General features: G+C 35.2%; 1 protein-coding gene across 1 annotated transcript in view; it reads left to right on the top strand.

Moving 5' to 3' along the window:
* Nucleotides 1-15,295, top strand: part of LRRC63 (leucine rich repeat containing 63) — a gene marked incomplete at both ends in the record, with an annotated part of 32,140 nt that overhangs the window by 1,884 nt on the left and 14,961 nt on the right. The window contains 3 exons of the mRNA XM_081296795.1: nt 5,867-6,021; nt 7,616-7,714; nt 11,805-11,941. Coding sequence (XP_081152921.1) covers nt 5,867-6,021; nt 7,616-7,714; nt 11,805-11,941 — 391 coding nt within the window. The remainder of the gene's footprint in view (nt 1-5,866; nt 6,022-7,615; nt 7,715-11,804; nt 11,942-15,295) is intronic.

Below are 15,295 nucleotides of genomic sequence, written 5' to 3'. Positions count from 1 at the left end.
ATGATTAACCTAAGAATGAAGTTATTAATGAGCAGCATGACATTTGTGATTATCAGTAGTAATTACCATAACTAGGGTTCTCATTGGAAAATGAGTCATCTTGAAGTGAATCTATGAATCCAGATCACCTGGATTCTTTTTCTTCTCCTTCCTCTTCCTTCTCCCTGCCTCCTCTTCCTCCTCCTTTTCCTCCTCCTTCTCTTTCTCTTCCTCCTCCCCCTCCTCCTTCTTTTCCTCCTCCCTCTCCTTCCTCTTCCTTCTCCCCCTCCTCTTTTTCCTCCTGCTTTTTTCCTCTTCCTCCTCCTTCTCCTCCTTCTCCTCCTTTCTCTTCCTCCTCCCCTCCTCCTCTTTATCCCCCTCCTCCTCTTCTCCCCTCCTCTTCCTTCTCCCCCTCCTCCTCATCTTGCCTGCCTCCTTTTCCTTCTTCTTCTTCCTTCTTTGCCCTTTCCCTTTTTCTCTTCCTCTCCTCCTTTCATCAGATTGAACCAGGGGGCACTTAACCCTTAGCCACATCCTTAGCCTTTCTTATTTTTTATTTTGAGACAGGTTCTTGATCAGTAAGTTGCCTTGAGCCTAAGTTGCCAAGTCTGGCTTTGAACTTGCAATTCTCCTGCCTCCTGAATCCTTGGAATTATAGCCATGCACCACCATGACCGACTACACAGATTCTTATATCTCAGTTATCACAATGAAGATTCTGGTAACTCAGTGAAAACGTTGTAAGGCAGTATCAGGAAATCAAGGGAAAGGTTAAGCCATTGTAGACTAGGAGGATGGCAGAGAGAATGAGAAGGGGAAACCTATTCGTGGGATTTTTAAAAATCAGTTTTTTGAGATCAAGTTTCAAATGCCTATATAAAAGCACTTTATAAAATTACTGTCTAATTTTAAGATGTTATTTGTAATACTCCCACTTGGCCCATAATTATTTCCTGTTTGCATCAACAGTGAACAGTGCAAAATGCTCTACAATGGGAGTCCAGGGATTTGAAGTCTGGTCTCAATACCAGCTAAAGTAATGTATGACTTTAGTAAGCAATTTGGTCAACAAAACTTATCTTTCTATTCTGAAACAGCAGTTTTTAATTTTTTTTCACTTTAATCCAGATATGGATAGAATACAAATCCATCAGAACAAAAGCTCACCTTTTAAGTGATTCTTATGGTGGAGATGGAAAGAGAGTGTGCCCCCTTAAGGTGGGGGGTAGCATTAGAATTTGGGAATTAGAAACTCTACAGTTGACACATCATTTGAATAAAGCCCTGAGGTCAGACTGATTGTCTGTGTTAAATGTGAAGAAGGAGGGATGGGAGCTGTGTGTTAGCTCCTGTTAATGCACGGAGAGCGTCTCAGAAGTCAAATGATTACAAGAGCTGTAACCTAATCAGTCTATCCTAGTTTGAAGGGACTCACTGGTTTGTAAGTAGAAGCAGGTGGGGCGTGGCTGGAGGAGGTGGGTCACTGCAGGTATGCCCTGGAAGGGTGCCTCTTCCTACAACCCCTTACCTCTCTCTGCTTCCTGAGCCCTCCTGAGCTGAGCAGTTTTCTTCTGCTGTGCCCTTCCTCCATGATGTGCTTGGAATTATAACCATGGGCCCAGAGTAGTGGAGTTGGCCTTTTATCTTAGTCTTTTCCCATCAGTTCTGTTATTCCAAACATATCTTCCTACCCTTTCTAAATTTAATACAATTTAGCCTATTAACTTCTTTAGTTGTTTCAAATTTCTCAAACTTTATCCCCATCAGCTTGACAAAAGTCCTGGTAGCTAAGCAAACATAAACGGAAATGTTTTTAGGGAGAGAAGGGTGAGTGGTAAAGAAAAAATGTGAATGCTATGACATTATAGTTTTTTCTCTGACATCTTGATAAAAGCCATTCAACTTTGCTCTTTTTTTTTTCCTCTTGTATAGCCAAGACTGGTGAAATTAAGACACTCTCTGGAAAGTTCACTCAAGATGAAACCACTCCAGTTCCAAAAAAACCTGCTTTACTTGATGTATCTTCAGAAGAAAAAGCACAAGGTCCTATCATTATCCAAGCTGACTCTTTGGATCAAAATGTAACAGAAGCAGTAACTGCAATTTCAACATCCACAAAATCTAGAAATGTCAGATCCATATTTATTCCAAGTCATGCTTTAGTTTCAACTAAATTTTTCAAGAAAAATATAAGAAAAATGAAAAGAAGTTCAGAAAAGTCCACAACTAAACTACCCAAAGTAGAAAATATTATTACTGATAAAAAATTAGAAGACATTTTGGTTATTTCTTCAAAGTTCCCTCAATCAGACGGTTCTTCGTTAGTTAACAAACAAAAACGTGACTCTTCCAAAAGTGCAGTATTGCCAAGTCGTCTAGTCAGTGCCTCACACAAGGTAGTAACCATTAGTAAAGTGCTACTAGAGATTACTCAGTTTCCAAGAAACATTGTCCTACCAACACCGATTTTACCAAGAAAACCTCATCCACAGTCTATCATAGGTAAATATAATCAGAACATGGTATCAAGTAATGGGGACCAATTGGAGCAAAGAGGAAAAAGGAAACATAAAGGGTGCCCCTCCCCTGGGTGTTCAGGGTGGACAAATTGAATCACTTTTTGTGTTTACATTTAACACCTGAGCCAGAGGGCAAGAACAGAAATCTTTACCTTGCAGATCTACCAAGCCCAAAAGGGGTAGTTCCTCCAATGGTAATGATGGAGACCAGTAAGGAAATTCAAAGGATCAAAAAAAAAAAATAATGTAAAGGACCAGTGAGCAATGATTTAGAAGGTGATCTAGTTTTCCAAAGATAGGACACTAGTGCCATTGGATAGCTTCATGGATGCATTCCAATGGATAATACCAGTTCATTAAATTAACAATTATAATGAAGCCAAAACATCCTCTAGTGAATTTTCACAAGCATCCAAAAGCTCTCCCATTTTTTTTTCTAGAAAGTCTTGCATCAGAAAATGAAAAGAGAGAAAGTGTTCTGAGGCTACCTGAAGGTAAATGCTAAGCCTATTATCATTCTTTTGGAAATTGTATATGATTATCTTTCTATAAAAGTATTGGTGATTTTGTGTGTTTGTGTATGTGTGTGTGCAGTTCTGCTAGTGCTTTGATCTAGCAGAGACAAATCGAAAATTCTCCTTAAACAAAGATTACACCGTTCTAGACTTTGCATTTATCTCTACCAACAAGCTCACAAAAATAGTACAGGGCATATGATTTAGAATTATCAGGCAAAAAAGGAGAAAGTCAAAATGGTTAAGGACTAGCAGGAAGAGAAAGTAGTAGAAACAAACTCCTAAAAGTATTAAGTATGAGAATTATCAGGCACAGATTTTAAATAACCTGATGACTTCCAGTTCTGTCATAATTGGGTAGCTTCTATTGGACAAATTTTCAGCCAAAATCAACTATTAAAGCTGCCAAATATACTTAAAATAGTCATTAAAGGCACTGGAAAGCAACCAATGCAGACTCAACCTGAGCCACTACAATCTCTAGAAGGGCAGCCCTTGAGTTAGCTGGACCTATGGGCATTTGTGGTGTGGGAGAATACATATAGGTAGAAAGTGGTAGTTTTCATGGGTTGAGGAGATAGAAGTCAGACTTCAGAGTGGCCAGTGTCTCTGGGACTTGAGAAGCGAAATCTTGGAAAGGAGAAAAGTGAAGGGAAATGAATTTTTTTAAAAATTCTATACACAGATTCCCTTGGGGGCATTGGCTGATTTTGAAGCTGTGCATCTGCAGGACAGGATTGAGAAACACAGCAGAGAACATCAGCTGAAAAGCCAAGAGATTTAGGACCTATGACGTAGGACTAAGGATGAAGTTCTAGGAGAAAGGACAAAACAAAAATGCACTATAGAGTTTTTTAAAAAAAATTCAAAACCAATCCTTGATAAATCAAAGTGATACTTTCTGCCTAATGAAGAAAACCTGATACTTGTTAGAGACAGAATTATCCAGACCCCTTAAAATCATTCCTCCACAAAGTCTAGCATTGCTTAAAAAGTCACAAACATTCTTTAAAAAAAAAAAAGATAAAATGTCTGAAAACCAATAGAAAGAAACAAGGCAATAGAAGCAGCTGCAGAGCTGATTCATATATTGCAGTTTCAAACTGGAATTTTAAAACAATTGGTTATTATGTAAGAGAGGGAAAAAAAAGGTTGGAGAATTTCACCAGAGGACTGAAATTTTTGTTTTAAAAAAATAAGAGTCAAATGAAATTTTAGAGTAGGCAAAATAATATAACAAATTAATATTTCAATAGCTGCATTTAGTAGGAGAAAATACACGGTAGAATACTCCACCACAGGACTTCTCGAGCCCTCCCTTTCTTCCCAGTCTTTGTGTATCACTGTGATGTAAAGGAACTGTGGGTCTCTTCCACATCGTGAGCCCAGCCATTCCTGCATTATTGAGCTTCTTCCACTCTGATTTTCCCTCCTTGGAAAGTTTAAGGATCCTCAGGTACTTCAGAGATCTATTAGAGACTTTCTAACCCCTTTCTCTTTTCCACTCAAAAACCAGATGCTTGGGTTTAGATACTGAGGATGTATGATTAGGGATCAGGTCACAGACTTAGGTCTTAATACACAATCCTTTTCTTCTTGCTCCATTTCCCCTCACTAGACAAGGTATCGCTATTTCATATTATGCATCCTTCTTTATTCTGGGGTTAACTTTCATATCTATTGATCTAAAATGGGCACAAAGTTTTCATTTTAGAGATTAAAAACAATTTTTTTGTAGTTCTTCTAGGATGCTTTATTTCCTCTCCCTGAAACAATAGCATAGAATAATTGAGGTTGTAAAATATGTTTCTGCAAATAATACTGCAAGAAATGTCTGTGAATATAAAAGATGGGCTTTAAAAATATTTTTGTTTAGTTATAGATGAAACAATGACATTTATTTATTTGTTTTATGTGGTGATGAGGATTGAACCCAGTGCCTCACTCGTACTAGGCTAGCACTCTACCACCGAGCCACAACTCAAGCCCTAAAATAAGTTTTTGAAAATTTCAAAATATTTTTTGGCTGCACTTTGGTGTATATTTTTGTAGACCATTTTTGATGGAAGGTGATCTCCAGAATGCTCATGATAAAGTAAATTTAAATGTAAGTGGTCTTTGCTCAGCTACTCCTGGGTTGTTTTTTGTCTTCTTTCCTTTCCTATGTGAAGTCTACAATCTGAGAGAAGAGTTAAGTTATGTACAGCATTTGAATCATACATCCAGGTGATGTTAGGGGGAAAGTGAGATGCCGCTTGGGAGGTGATATCTGAGTTGTGTTGTCTTTTAATTTTGTGGACCAAAAGGTTGTTCCCTGTGATTTGTAGTAAAATTTTTGCAAATATTTTACATATAGTACAAAAATACAGAGATTAATGGTACCTAACTTATCCAGGTAAAAATCTGTGAGCGTATCATTTTGTTTGAAAAACAATTGTGCTATTCACTTTTTTATTTGTTTTAATTAGTTACACATGACAGTACAATGACCTTGAACAAAACGGTACTCATGTGACAAATAGGAATCAACTAAGATTGGGTAGAAGAAGGATAGGGGGCATTTCTTCTAGAAGAGGTGTATAACTTTCCCCATGGTGACTCAATCTTATAGCATAAACACCCTTCAGCTTTCACTCTTAAACAATAACACTTGAATTTGATGATCATTACTATCCAAAGTACATGTATGAAGACACAAATTGGTGTGAATATACTATGTATACAACCAGATATATGAAAAATTGTGCTCTATATATACAATAAGAATTGTAATGCATTAAGCTGTCGTATATAAATTTTAAAAATTACATAAAACAAATAAATTTCATGTTTTATTTTGATTTGTTAATTTAGGTGGCTCTAAATATAAAAAAACAGAATCAGACTACATTTTATACGGTGACGGTTTTAAGACTATTGAGACAACACATTCCGAAACAATAATTGCGATGGCCAACCTGGCTGTAGTAACTTGCCAAGTGCATGGAAGAAATGCACTTAACCTTAAGGTATTCTAGATCTTTCTAATGACAATATCTTATCAATCATTTTTACTTTCACTCTTCTAAGGGAGGTTAGTTTCCATGGTATTAAAGGAGTCTTTCCTATTGCAATAAAGATTTCCCAGGAACAGAGTCAAATTGTATCTCTAAACCTATCTGTTCTAGTTTGCCTTCAGCCCCCCAGCTAAGTTTAAAAAGATGCTCATATCCTAACAGTAATGGTGTCTTTTGCATTACATGGCATAATAAGAGAAATGGAACTCAGATTTATCAAATTTTTTTTAGTTGTCCAATTTTATTTATTTTTTTATTAGTTGTTCAAAACATTACAAAGTTCTTGACATATCATATTTCATACATTTGATTCAAGCAGATTATGAACTCCCATTTTTACCCTATATACATAATGCAGATTCACATAGGTTACACATCCACTTTTTATCAGATTTTTAAGTTAGCAGAAATTTTTGGCTTTTCAACAAACACAAACCCAATATTATGCATAACAGAAATACTTGGTACCATTTATTAAGCACTCACTATATTCCAAGCCTATGCTACTCTTAAAACTTAGCATTCTGCAAAGTAGGTATTATAATCTTTATATGACATATGAAAACACCAAGTTTCAGTGAAAGTAATTTGCATAAGACTACACAGTAAGCAAACTTCGATTTGTACCCAGAACTCTTTGGCCTAAAAAACCTATATATTTGATAAAAACATCAACAACAAAGAACTACTAAAGACTGTTTTAAAATGCTGCTCATTAGCCAAAGTGAAGCATGCACTAGTTTTTCTGTCAGATTTAGTGGTAAATATAAGAAGTCCTAACCGAGAATAACTTACCATATAATGTGTTTTGTAACCCTGGAGAAACTTCTGAATCAGCAAGCATCTGTCAGAAGGTCACTGAACTCCTCAAATCCTTCTCATGCTCTGACAGTTTCTTGAAGACAAACATGACATTATGTGTGAATGGGAAGTGTTACATAATGGAATAAATTGGCAACTATACTGCATACAACAAAAAACACACTAATGCCTTCCCAAGAATTCAGTTTTCTGTCCCTCCTATGTAGGCTTTTCTTCAAAGGAAATTTGGAATTTGGAGATTTTAGTTCTCAGGGTTACAGCATTTAGGATTTTAATCCTTCAGGATTGTGATTTGAGGGACTTTGATCTTTAGAGATTTGGGATTTCAGGGAATTTGATCTTTGGGGATTACAACATTTCTGATTATGGTTGCTGGAGTTATGATCAGCACTGATGAGAAAGCTGCTAGAGCTAATAAACAAATTAAGACAATAATTGCATTTACAATAGCATCCAACAGAAAAAAAAGGGGGGGGCAAAATAAGTGAACAAACAATTCACTGAAACAAAATACCCTTATAAATATGAAAAGTACTTGACCTCATTCAAAATAAAAACAATGCAATTTAAAACTACATAGAGAAACAATTTCTCCCTTCACAGATTAGGAAAAGTTTGACAGTGTTAATGAGTTTGTAGTATTACCTTTAGAAATTAAAAAAGGAGCATTCTCATGGGGAGAATATATTGTTAAGAATTAATATCTCTTTTCACTTTCTTTTAGGGTTTTTTTCTCCTTTATTGTCCAGACTTCTCACCTTTGGCTTCCCAATTGATATATCTTAATTTATCATTTAATGACCTCCGTGAATTTCCCATAGAAGTGAGTCCATTTTAATTCTTGTATATACATATATTGCTATGATTTATTATTTGTGAATAACTGTAACCAAAAAATAGACCCTGAAGTTACTATAAAGTACAAACATTTTGTATTGCAACTGAAAAGACTTATTCATACAATACAAATAGGCTGGGGCTGTGGCACAGTGGTAGAGTGCTTGCCTGGCAGGTGTGAGACAGTGGGTTCAATCCTCAGCACCACATAAAAGTAAAATGAAGATATTGTGTCCACGTACAACTTAAAAAATACATATTAACAAAAGTGTAGTATACTTTTCTTAGGAAGTCCCTTGACATAATCCTCAAAGGCTATGCTATAGTCAGACTCTCCAATATGTTTACTGTGTAAAATTTGTTCAATGTACAAAAAATATTTCTTCTAGTTCTTAATAATAAACATGTCCCCATGCCAATCCAAAGCTCTGAAAACAAAGTGATCAGGTGATACTTTAGCAAGTTTAATTAATCATAGACTGCTCAATGAAATATATGAAGGATAACATATCTGGAATGATATAATTTAATGCCATTTTAAATAAACAAGACATTAGGGCAAATTGTTTTTTTTTTATTTGTTTTAGTGTCTGTAGTCAATGCCTCACCAGTCACTGGGTGATTAATTGTTTTGTGAATTGACTTTCAGAATATTGACATTTAGTTAAGCCATTTTTTTAAATATTTATTTTTTAGTTTTTGGCAGACACAACATCTTTGTTTGTATATGGTGCTGAGGATCCAACCTGGGCCGCACGCGAGCCAGGCGAGCGCGCTACTGCTTGAGCCACATCTCCAGCCCCAAGTTAAGCCATTTTTAATTTTCAATCCAAATTGACCTGCTTCCTATTTCAAACATGTAGTAGTGAAAACACATATTTTCCAGAAAAACAAACAAAATACCTATTTCATGGAGCATATGCTGTAGTAGGGGGAGATCATACATCTTTGGGAGTGACCTATCCTATGATAATAAGAGCTTTGAGGAAAAATAAAGTAGAAGGAGAAGGAGTTTTTATTTTTAATAGGAAGACTTGCTTTTTACTTTTCTAAACAATGAAACCAGTTTTATTAATTTGACTAAGACAAATTGAGACGGATTCCCAAGGAAAATAAGGATCTTAGTTTTTTGTGCTAATTTAATTTTGGCAATGTGTATCTGCCAAAAATTCTCCATCCATTAAAAAAAAATGACATTTAAATGCAGGGGAGCTGTTAAGATATGAGATACAGAGTGCTTATCTTTAAAGTGATAGAAATTAGTAAAACTTGTCTTTACTATGTACATCTGTGCTATATAGCTGTAGATAAAATATTCTAGTGAGGGTGGTAACATCCAGGCAGAGAAGGGCTACGTTGAGGTGAGCTAATTATACCCAGTTACTAGCATGGGACACAGGTAATGGATGGAAGCCTGGGGACTTGGGTGAGTGGGGTGACTGGAATTATGACAGGATTTAAGATGGGGGAATCAGGCAGAGCACAGAGTCTGCTGCAATAGTTGAGGACAGGAGAAGGTAGAAGCAGAAATGTTAAATAAGAAGATTAATATAATATTCTATGTAAACATATTTGGTCTCCTTTCTTCTCTAAGCTTCTTTGAAAAGATGGAAAATTATATTTGGTAATAATTATAATAATATATCATTAGTCTTATAACCTATGGATGCAATATGTTTAACAATTACAGAAGAATAAAGGGAAGACAGAATAGACTACAGAGAAGAACATTTCTATATCTAACTGGAATTAAGCTTATGTAAATACGAAGTAGGTTCTAGTAAGAACTCAAGAGAATATAGTGAAAAATCATTAAAGTAGTTAAAATGTTTGCACTAGAAAATATTTACTCAATGCAAAAGAAAGCAGTAAATAAAGAACAAAAAAATCATAAAACCTATAGAAAGTTAAAAGTAAAATGGCAGGTGTAAATCCAGTTGTGTTTGTCATAACGTTAACCATGAATACATTAAGTGAAACTCACAGATTGTCAGGCTGGCCTTCAAAAATACACAGGGTCCAGTGATATGCTATCTGTAGGAGACACACTTAAGTTTGAAAATGACAAAGTGATTGAAAGTAAAAGCATGAGAAAAGATATATCATGCAAGCTGGAGTGACTGTAATAGTATCAGACAAAACAGATTTTACAACAAAAATGTTACAAGAGACAAAGAAGGACATTTTGTCAATATATCAGGATGATGTGAACATACATGTATTTTTACAACAGAGCCCCAAAGTTTATGAAGCAAAAACTGAAAGAAAGGAAGAAATAAGAAATTCGACAATTATTATTGGATACGTTCATCACTTTCAATAATGCATAGAACCACTAGGAATAATATCAACAGGGAAATAGAAGAATTGGACAACACTGTAAACCAATTAGACTTCAAAGACATCTATGAAACAGTCCAACCAATAGCCATAGGAAAAAACATTCCCAAATTTTCATTTTTCGGGATAGACCATGTGTAAGGTCTCAAATAAGCCTCAACAAACTTAAAAGGATTAAAAATCATAAAGGTTTATTTTTTTTACTACAGTGGAATGACATTAGAAATCAAAGTCCAAGATTTGAAAATTCACTCATGTGAAAATTAAGCAACTCATTGTTAACCATGAGTCAAAGAAGAAATCAAAAGAGAAATTTTAAAAAATTTGAGAAGAATGAAAATGAAAAAAGGAAATGATAGAAACTAGTACTATAACTGGTGAAATAGAGAGTAGAAAAAAGAGAAATAAAACCAACAAGCCCAAATGTTATTACGTTGAAGTGATCCACAACAGTTCACAAACCTACATAGACTGATGGGGGAATAAAAAGGCAGAAGGCATTGATACCAAAACCAAGAATGAAAGGTTGCTCCTGACCTTACCAATTTTTTATAAAAAGAGATTTTAAGAGAATACTATAAATAAATTGGCTACAAAATTTACTATCCTCCACTCCATCAATTTGTTATTTTATTATTATTAAAGGCTCAATAATAATAATAATCCCAGCAACTGGGAGGCTGAGGCAAGAGGATTGCAAAGTTCAACGCCAGCCTTGGCAACTTAGTGAGACACTGTCTTTTGAAATAAAAAATAAAACAAGGACTGGGAATGTCTCTCAGTAATAGAGCATCCCTGGAATCAATCCTCAGAACCAAAAAAATGAAACAAACAAACAAAAACAAGATTCATCAGAGAGCAGAAAGCAAAATTTATATTAAGCAAAGATCATGGGTATAAATGGTATATCTTTAACTTTGATATGAAAATTAAATTACTGTGATAGCTCATGAAACAGTCTTACTGTAAGACTGTTTCACTGAGTATTGTTAGATACTGTGTTAGATACTCTGTTATTGTTAGATAGCCGAGTAGAGTATTATTGAATCACTCTCCTCCAAGTGGTTGGGTTCACTTACCTTCCCAGCTCTGCAGCTGTCTCCTTCCTCCCTTATCTTTCCATGATTGCTTCACATGAAACTCTGAGCTTGATCAAAAAGGCTGACCTTTCCCATTTTGAAAAGAACTCTTCTTGAGTCAAGGACATATGAATATACTAGTTGCTCTGTCTCTCTTGATCATACCTATTAATGCTGGTCACTTGTTTTAAAGGTTTATTAGAAGTATATGTTGAAATGCCAAATATCTTCTCTGATAAAGATGGTGATTCATGATGGGGATGGGGGCCAGCAGGGAAGGAATAGACGAACTTTAGATAGGGCAAAGGGGAGGGAGGGTAAGGGAGGAGGCATGGGGGTAAGAAAGACGGTGGAATGAGACAGACATCATTATCTAAGTACATGTATGAAGACAAGAATGGTATGACTCTACTTTGTGTTCAACCACAGACATGAAAATTTGTGCTAATATTTGTGTAATATGAATTGAGTTGCATTCTGCTGTCATATATAACAAGTTAGAATAAATAAAATAAAAATTTTTAAAAAAATATTGTTGAGATATAGGTTATAAGCCAAGTTATGTTGTCATACTGATTTCGCGATAGTTCAAAGAGTTAAGGTAGCAAATAGGAGTTATTATTCTGTTCATATTTGTTTCTCTTTTCCATTCTCCAGATACTTTGTCTTAAAAATCTACAAATACTGAAAATGAGAAATAATCCCATCAAAGAAATTCCTTCTGAAATCCAATACCTTAAGTTCCTTCGAATTTTCAGCATTGCTTTTAATTATATTCATGTTCTTCCGAATGGGTAAGCTTGATTATCTGAGATTATAAACATAGGAAATAAAATTAAACTATTTAATTTAGTAAAGAATAAGCTACCCTTTGGAAACAGCTAGAAGCTCTTTGGCTATTTAGTAATCTTCTCTTCTAATTAACTGATTTGATTCTTATTCTGGTACTAAAAATAATCCTATCAGCTGCATAAATGGCAATTAATATGAGTCTAGTGAATACTCATCTAAAGATCTGCTACTGATTATGGAGTAAATGAACCAGAGTCCTGTAATACAGTTCAGATGAGAACCTTGTACCCGCCTTTCATGGCCTTTGGGGATATGGGAAGAGCACTGAACTTGGATTTGGAATGTACACCTCTAATATTAAAGTTGATATTTTAACCTGCAGGAAGTAATTTGACAATTCTTGGCCTCAATTTCCTAATATATAAAACTAAGGAGATTGGCCTAAGTGCTATCTAAGATCTTTTCAACTCTAATAGAAAGGCTGATATTTGAGTATATAGAGATGGACTTCTTACATAAGAACCATTAATTTGTTGTTGTTGTTGTTGTTGTTACTGGGGATTTAACCCAGGGCGCTTAACCCTACATCCCCAACCAATTTTACTTTTTAATTTTGAAACAGGATTTCACTAACTTTCTAAGGCTGGCTTTGAACTTGTGATCTTCCTGCCTTAGCCTTCCAGGTTGCTGGGATTACAGGTGTGGGCCACAGTGCGTGGCTGAACTTATTTAACTTTTAATGAAAGCTGTAAACCCATATCTTAACCAAATGCCCAAACAAGATACTTCTTTAAACTATAGATTAACAAACTGAATGTAAGTTAAAGACATTATATATAATATCCATGTTACATTTTATATATATATATATATATATATATATGCATACACACATAAATTGCATGTATTTGTATATATACACAGAAATATATAAATATTTATGTACATATACAGTTACATATGCAGCACCTAGACATGAATTTGTGCTGGATAACCTGTAATCATAATTACATATTACAAATAATCATAACCATCATTTAAAAATGTAGAAATCCCTAAAGCAACAAAAATTTGATCACAACTAAAGGGACAACATATTGTTCATTGTTAAGATATTGGGCAAATTAGTATGAACTCTTGGTTTTAAGGAGCTAGTTTTCAAAATATAAGTGTTTCTTAAAGAAAGTACTATAATTTTTATAAAATAGCATTGAATATATATAACCAGAAAAGATTGATGGCATAATGAAGCCAAGAATGAAAAACATAATGGGAAAACTTTATTGACCTCAGAGAAGATTTCTAGCAACATCTGACATAAGTGAAAATGTTTGTTTGCAGAGTTTGTTAAGTAAAAACTCACCAAGAGAGTACTTGTACAGCGAGGGAAAGGCTGAACTCTGTATACTTAGGAACTGTTGTCAGAATTCCAGTTTGCTGAGCACAAATGACCCAATGTACAGTGGCAGGATTTAGGGAGCATTAACTGAGTAAAATGGAGTGAAATGCAGTGAATCAAACAGTTATGCAACATATTAGAGATAGTTCCAGTTCCATATAAATTTTGAATTTTGGATGTTATTACTGTCAAAAGTAATTACCCTGATGCACTTTGAATGCTATGTTTTCGTTTTTGTACTTAATTCAGCAGATGTTGATGAAGCATCTACTATGTTCTTCCAGGAGCTCACTGCCTACAAGGAAGGCAGACAGTTGGATACAATTAGTAAAGTAAAACAACAGCGATGTAAATTGTAAGATGTGTGGATTCCATAGACTAGCATGCAACTCATTCTGGAGGATAAGAGATGACTCCCTGGAAAAGATGATGTTTGATCCAAGTACGACTATGAGTTAGCTGGGTTTCAGGGTCTGGAGAGAGCAAGAGAGAGTTGTTCCCATAATTTTTTGCTCAAAAAGAAGATAGCAAGGAAGCAACATATAAAATATGGGATGGGAAATATAAGGAGTTTGTTATTTTTGAAGCAAAGTCAAGTGGTGAGAAATGAGCCTGGTGCCAGGGTCCTTGTGAGTCAAGATTTTTAAAAAATTATACTTTATGCTATATGCAATGAGAATACATTACAGGGTTTTCCACAGGGGAATATGGAATCTATTTTAGGTCACACTGGTGGCAGTACAGACGATGGATATGAGGGACCAAGCAGAACTCAAGGGGACCAGTTGTAGGGCTATTAAAATAGCTCAGCAAGAAATAAAGAAACCTTGAGCCAGGGCAATGGTCATATGCACAGAGAAGGAACATATTGTTGAGAAATAAAGCATAATCTGCAAGATTTGGTATTGATCAGACATTCAGTAGTTAAGAAACCTAGAAGTCAAGGCTAAAAAAAAATGCATTGCGACTCCCAGATACCTACAGTAGAATAATTTAATCATGTAAAATTTATTTATTAATTATTTACTAAATAGTGGGTTCTTTCTTAAGAATTGGATTTAGATTGGTAGACTGGAAGGGGAATGATCCCTTCTCTTATGAGGTTTAGAATCCAGAGAAGGATATTGAAATTCTAATAGATACTGTAATAAATAAATACATATTCCAAGGATTATGAATGAAAAGAACAGGAAGAAGGAATATGAATTAAATTGATTTGCTAAGAAAACATTATTTGAGGAAATGACATTTAGCAGACATATATGAGTCTAGGCCAAGAATAGAGAAAAGAATATTTTATGCAGTGGGGATAAGGTAGGTGAGAGCCTGGCCCTTCAAAGGCTTCCAGGAAGCCAGCCTGGTTTTGGGAATGATGAGAATGTGGCCCCAGGTGAGGGCCAAGTGTTTGAAAATGGCTACATCCCATCAAGTTTTGGAGGTCACATGAAGAAATGTATATTTTAAGTGCCATGAGAAGCCCTTAATTAGTTTTAAGCAAAACAAAGACCAGACTAAAGTTAAGGAGTTTTGAAGGGAGGGAAATAATGTGTTTAACCCTAGATCAATATGTTGGTCAGGGGTTATTTTCTATCCCATCATTGGACTTAGACATAGTGAACCACAGAAGAGTTTTGTGCTGGAAATAAAATTTTTTTAATATTTATTTTTTAGGTGTAGATGGACACAACACAATGCCTTTATTTTTATGTGGTTCTTAGAATCGAACCCGGATCCCGCCCATGCTAGGGGAACGCTCTACCGCTGAGCCACAATCCCAACCCCTGGAAATAAAGATTTTTGAATTAACAGTATATACTAACTGAAGGCAGTGAGAATATGTAGAGGAATTATCTGAAGGATGTTGCTGGAGAAACATCAGCATTTCAGCTAAAGACAGATGAGGAGGAAATTCTAGAGATGGAGGGGGGAAAAACTGTCAAATTGCACAAAGAGAACC

Source organism: Spermophilus citellus, assembly GCF_964194105.1.
Source record: "Spermophilus citellus genome assembly, chromosome: 1".
NCBI classification, from domain to species: Eukaryota; Metazoa; Chordata; class Mammalia; order Rodentia; family Sciuridae; genus Spermophilus; species Spermophilus citellus.
This window is presented reverse-complemented; position numbering and strand designations above follow the sequence as displayed.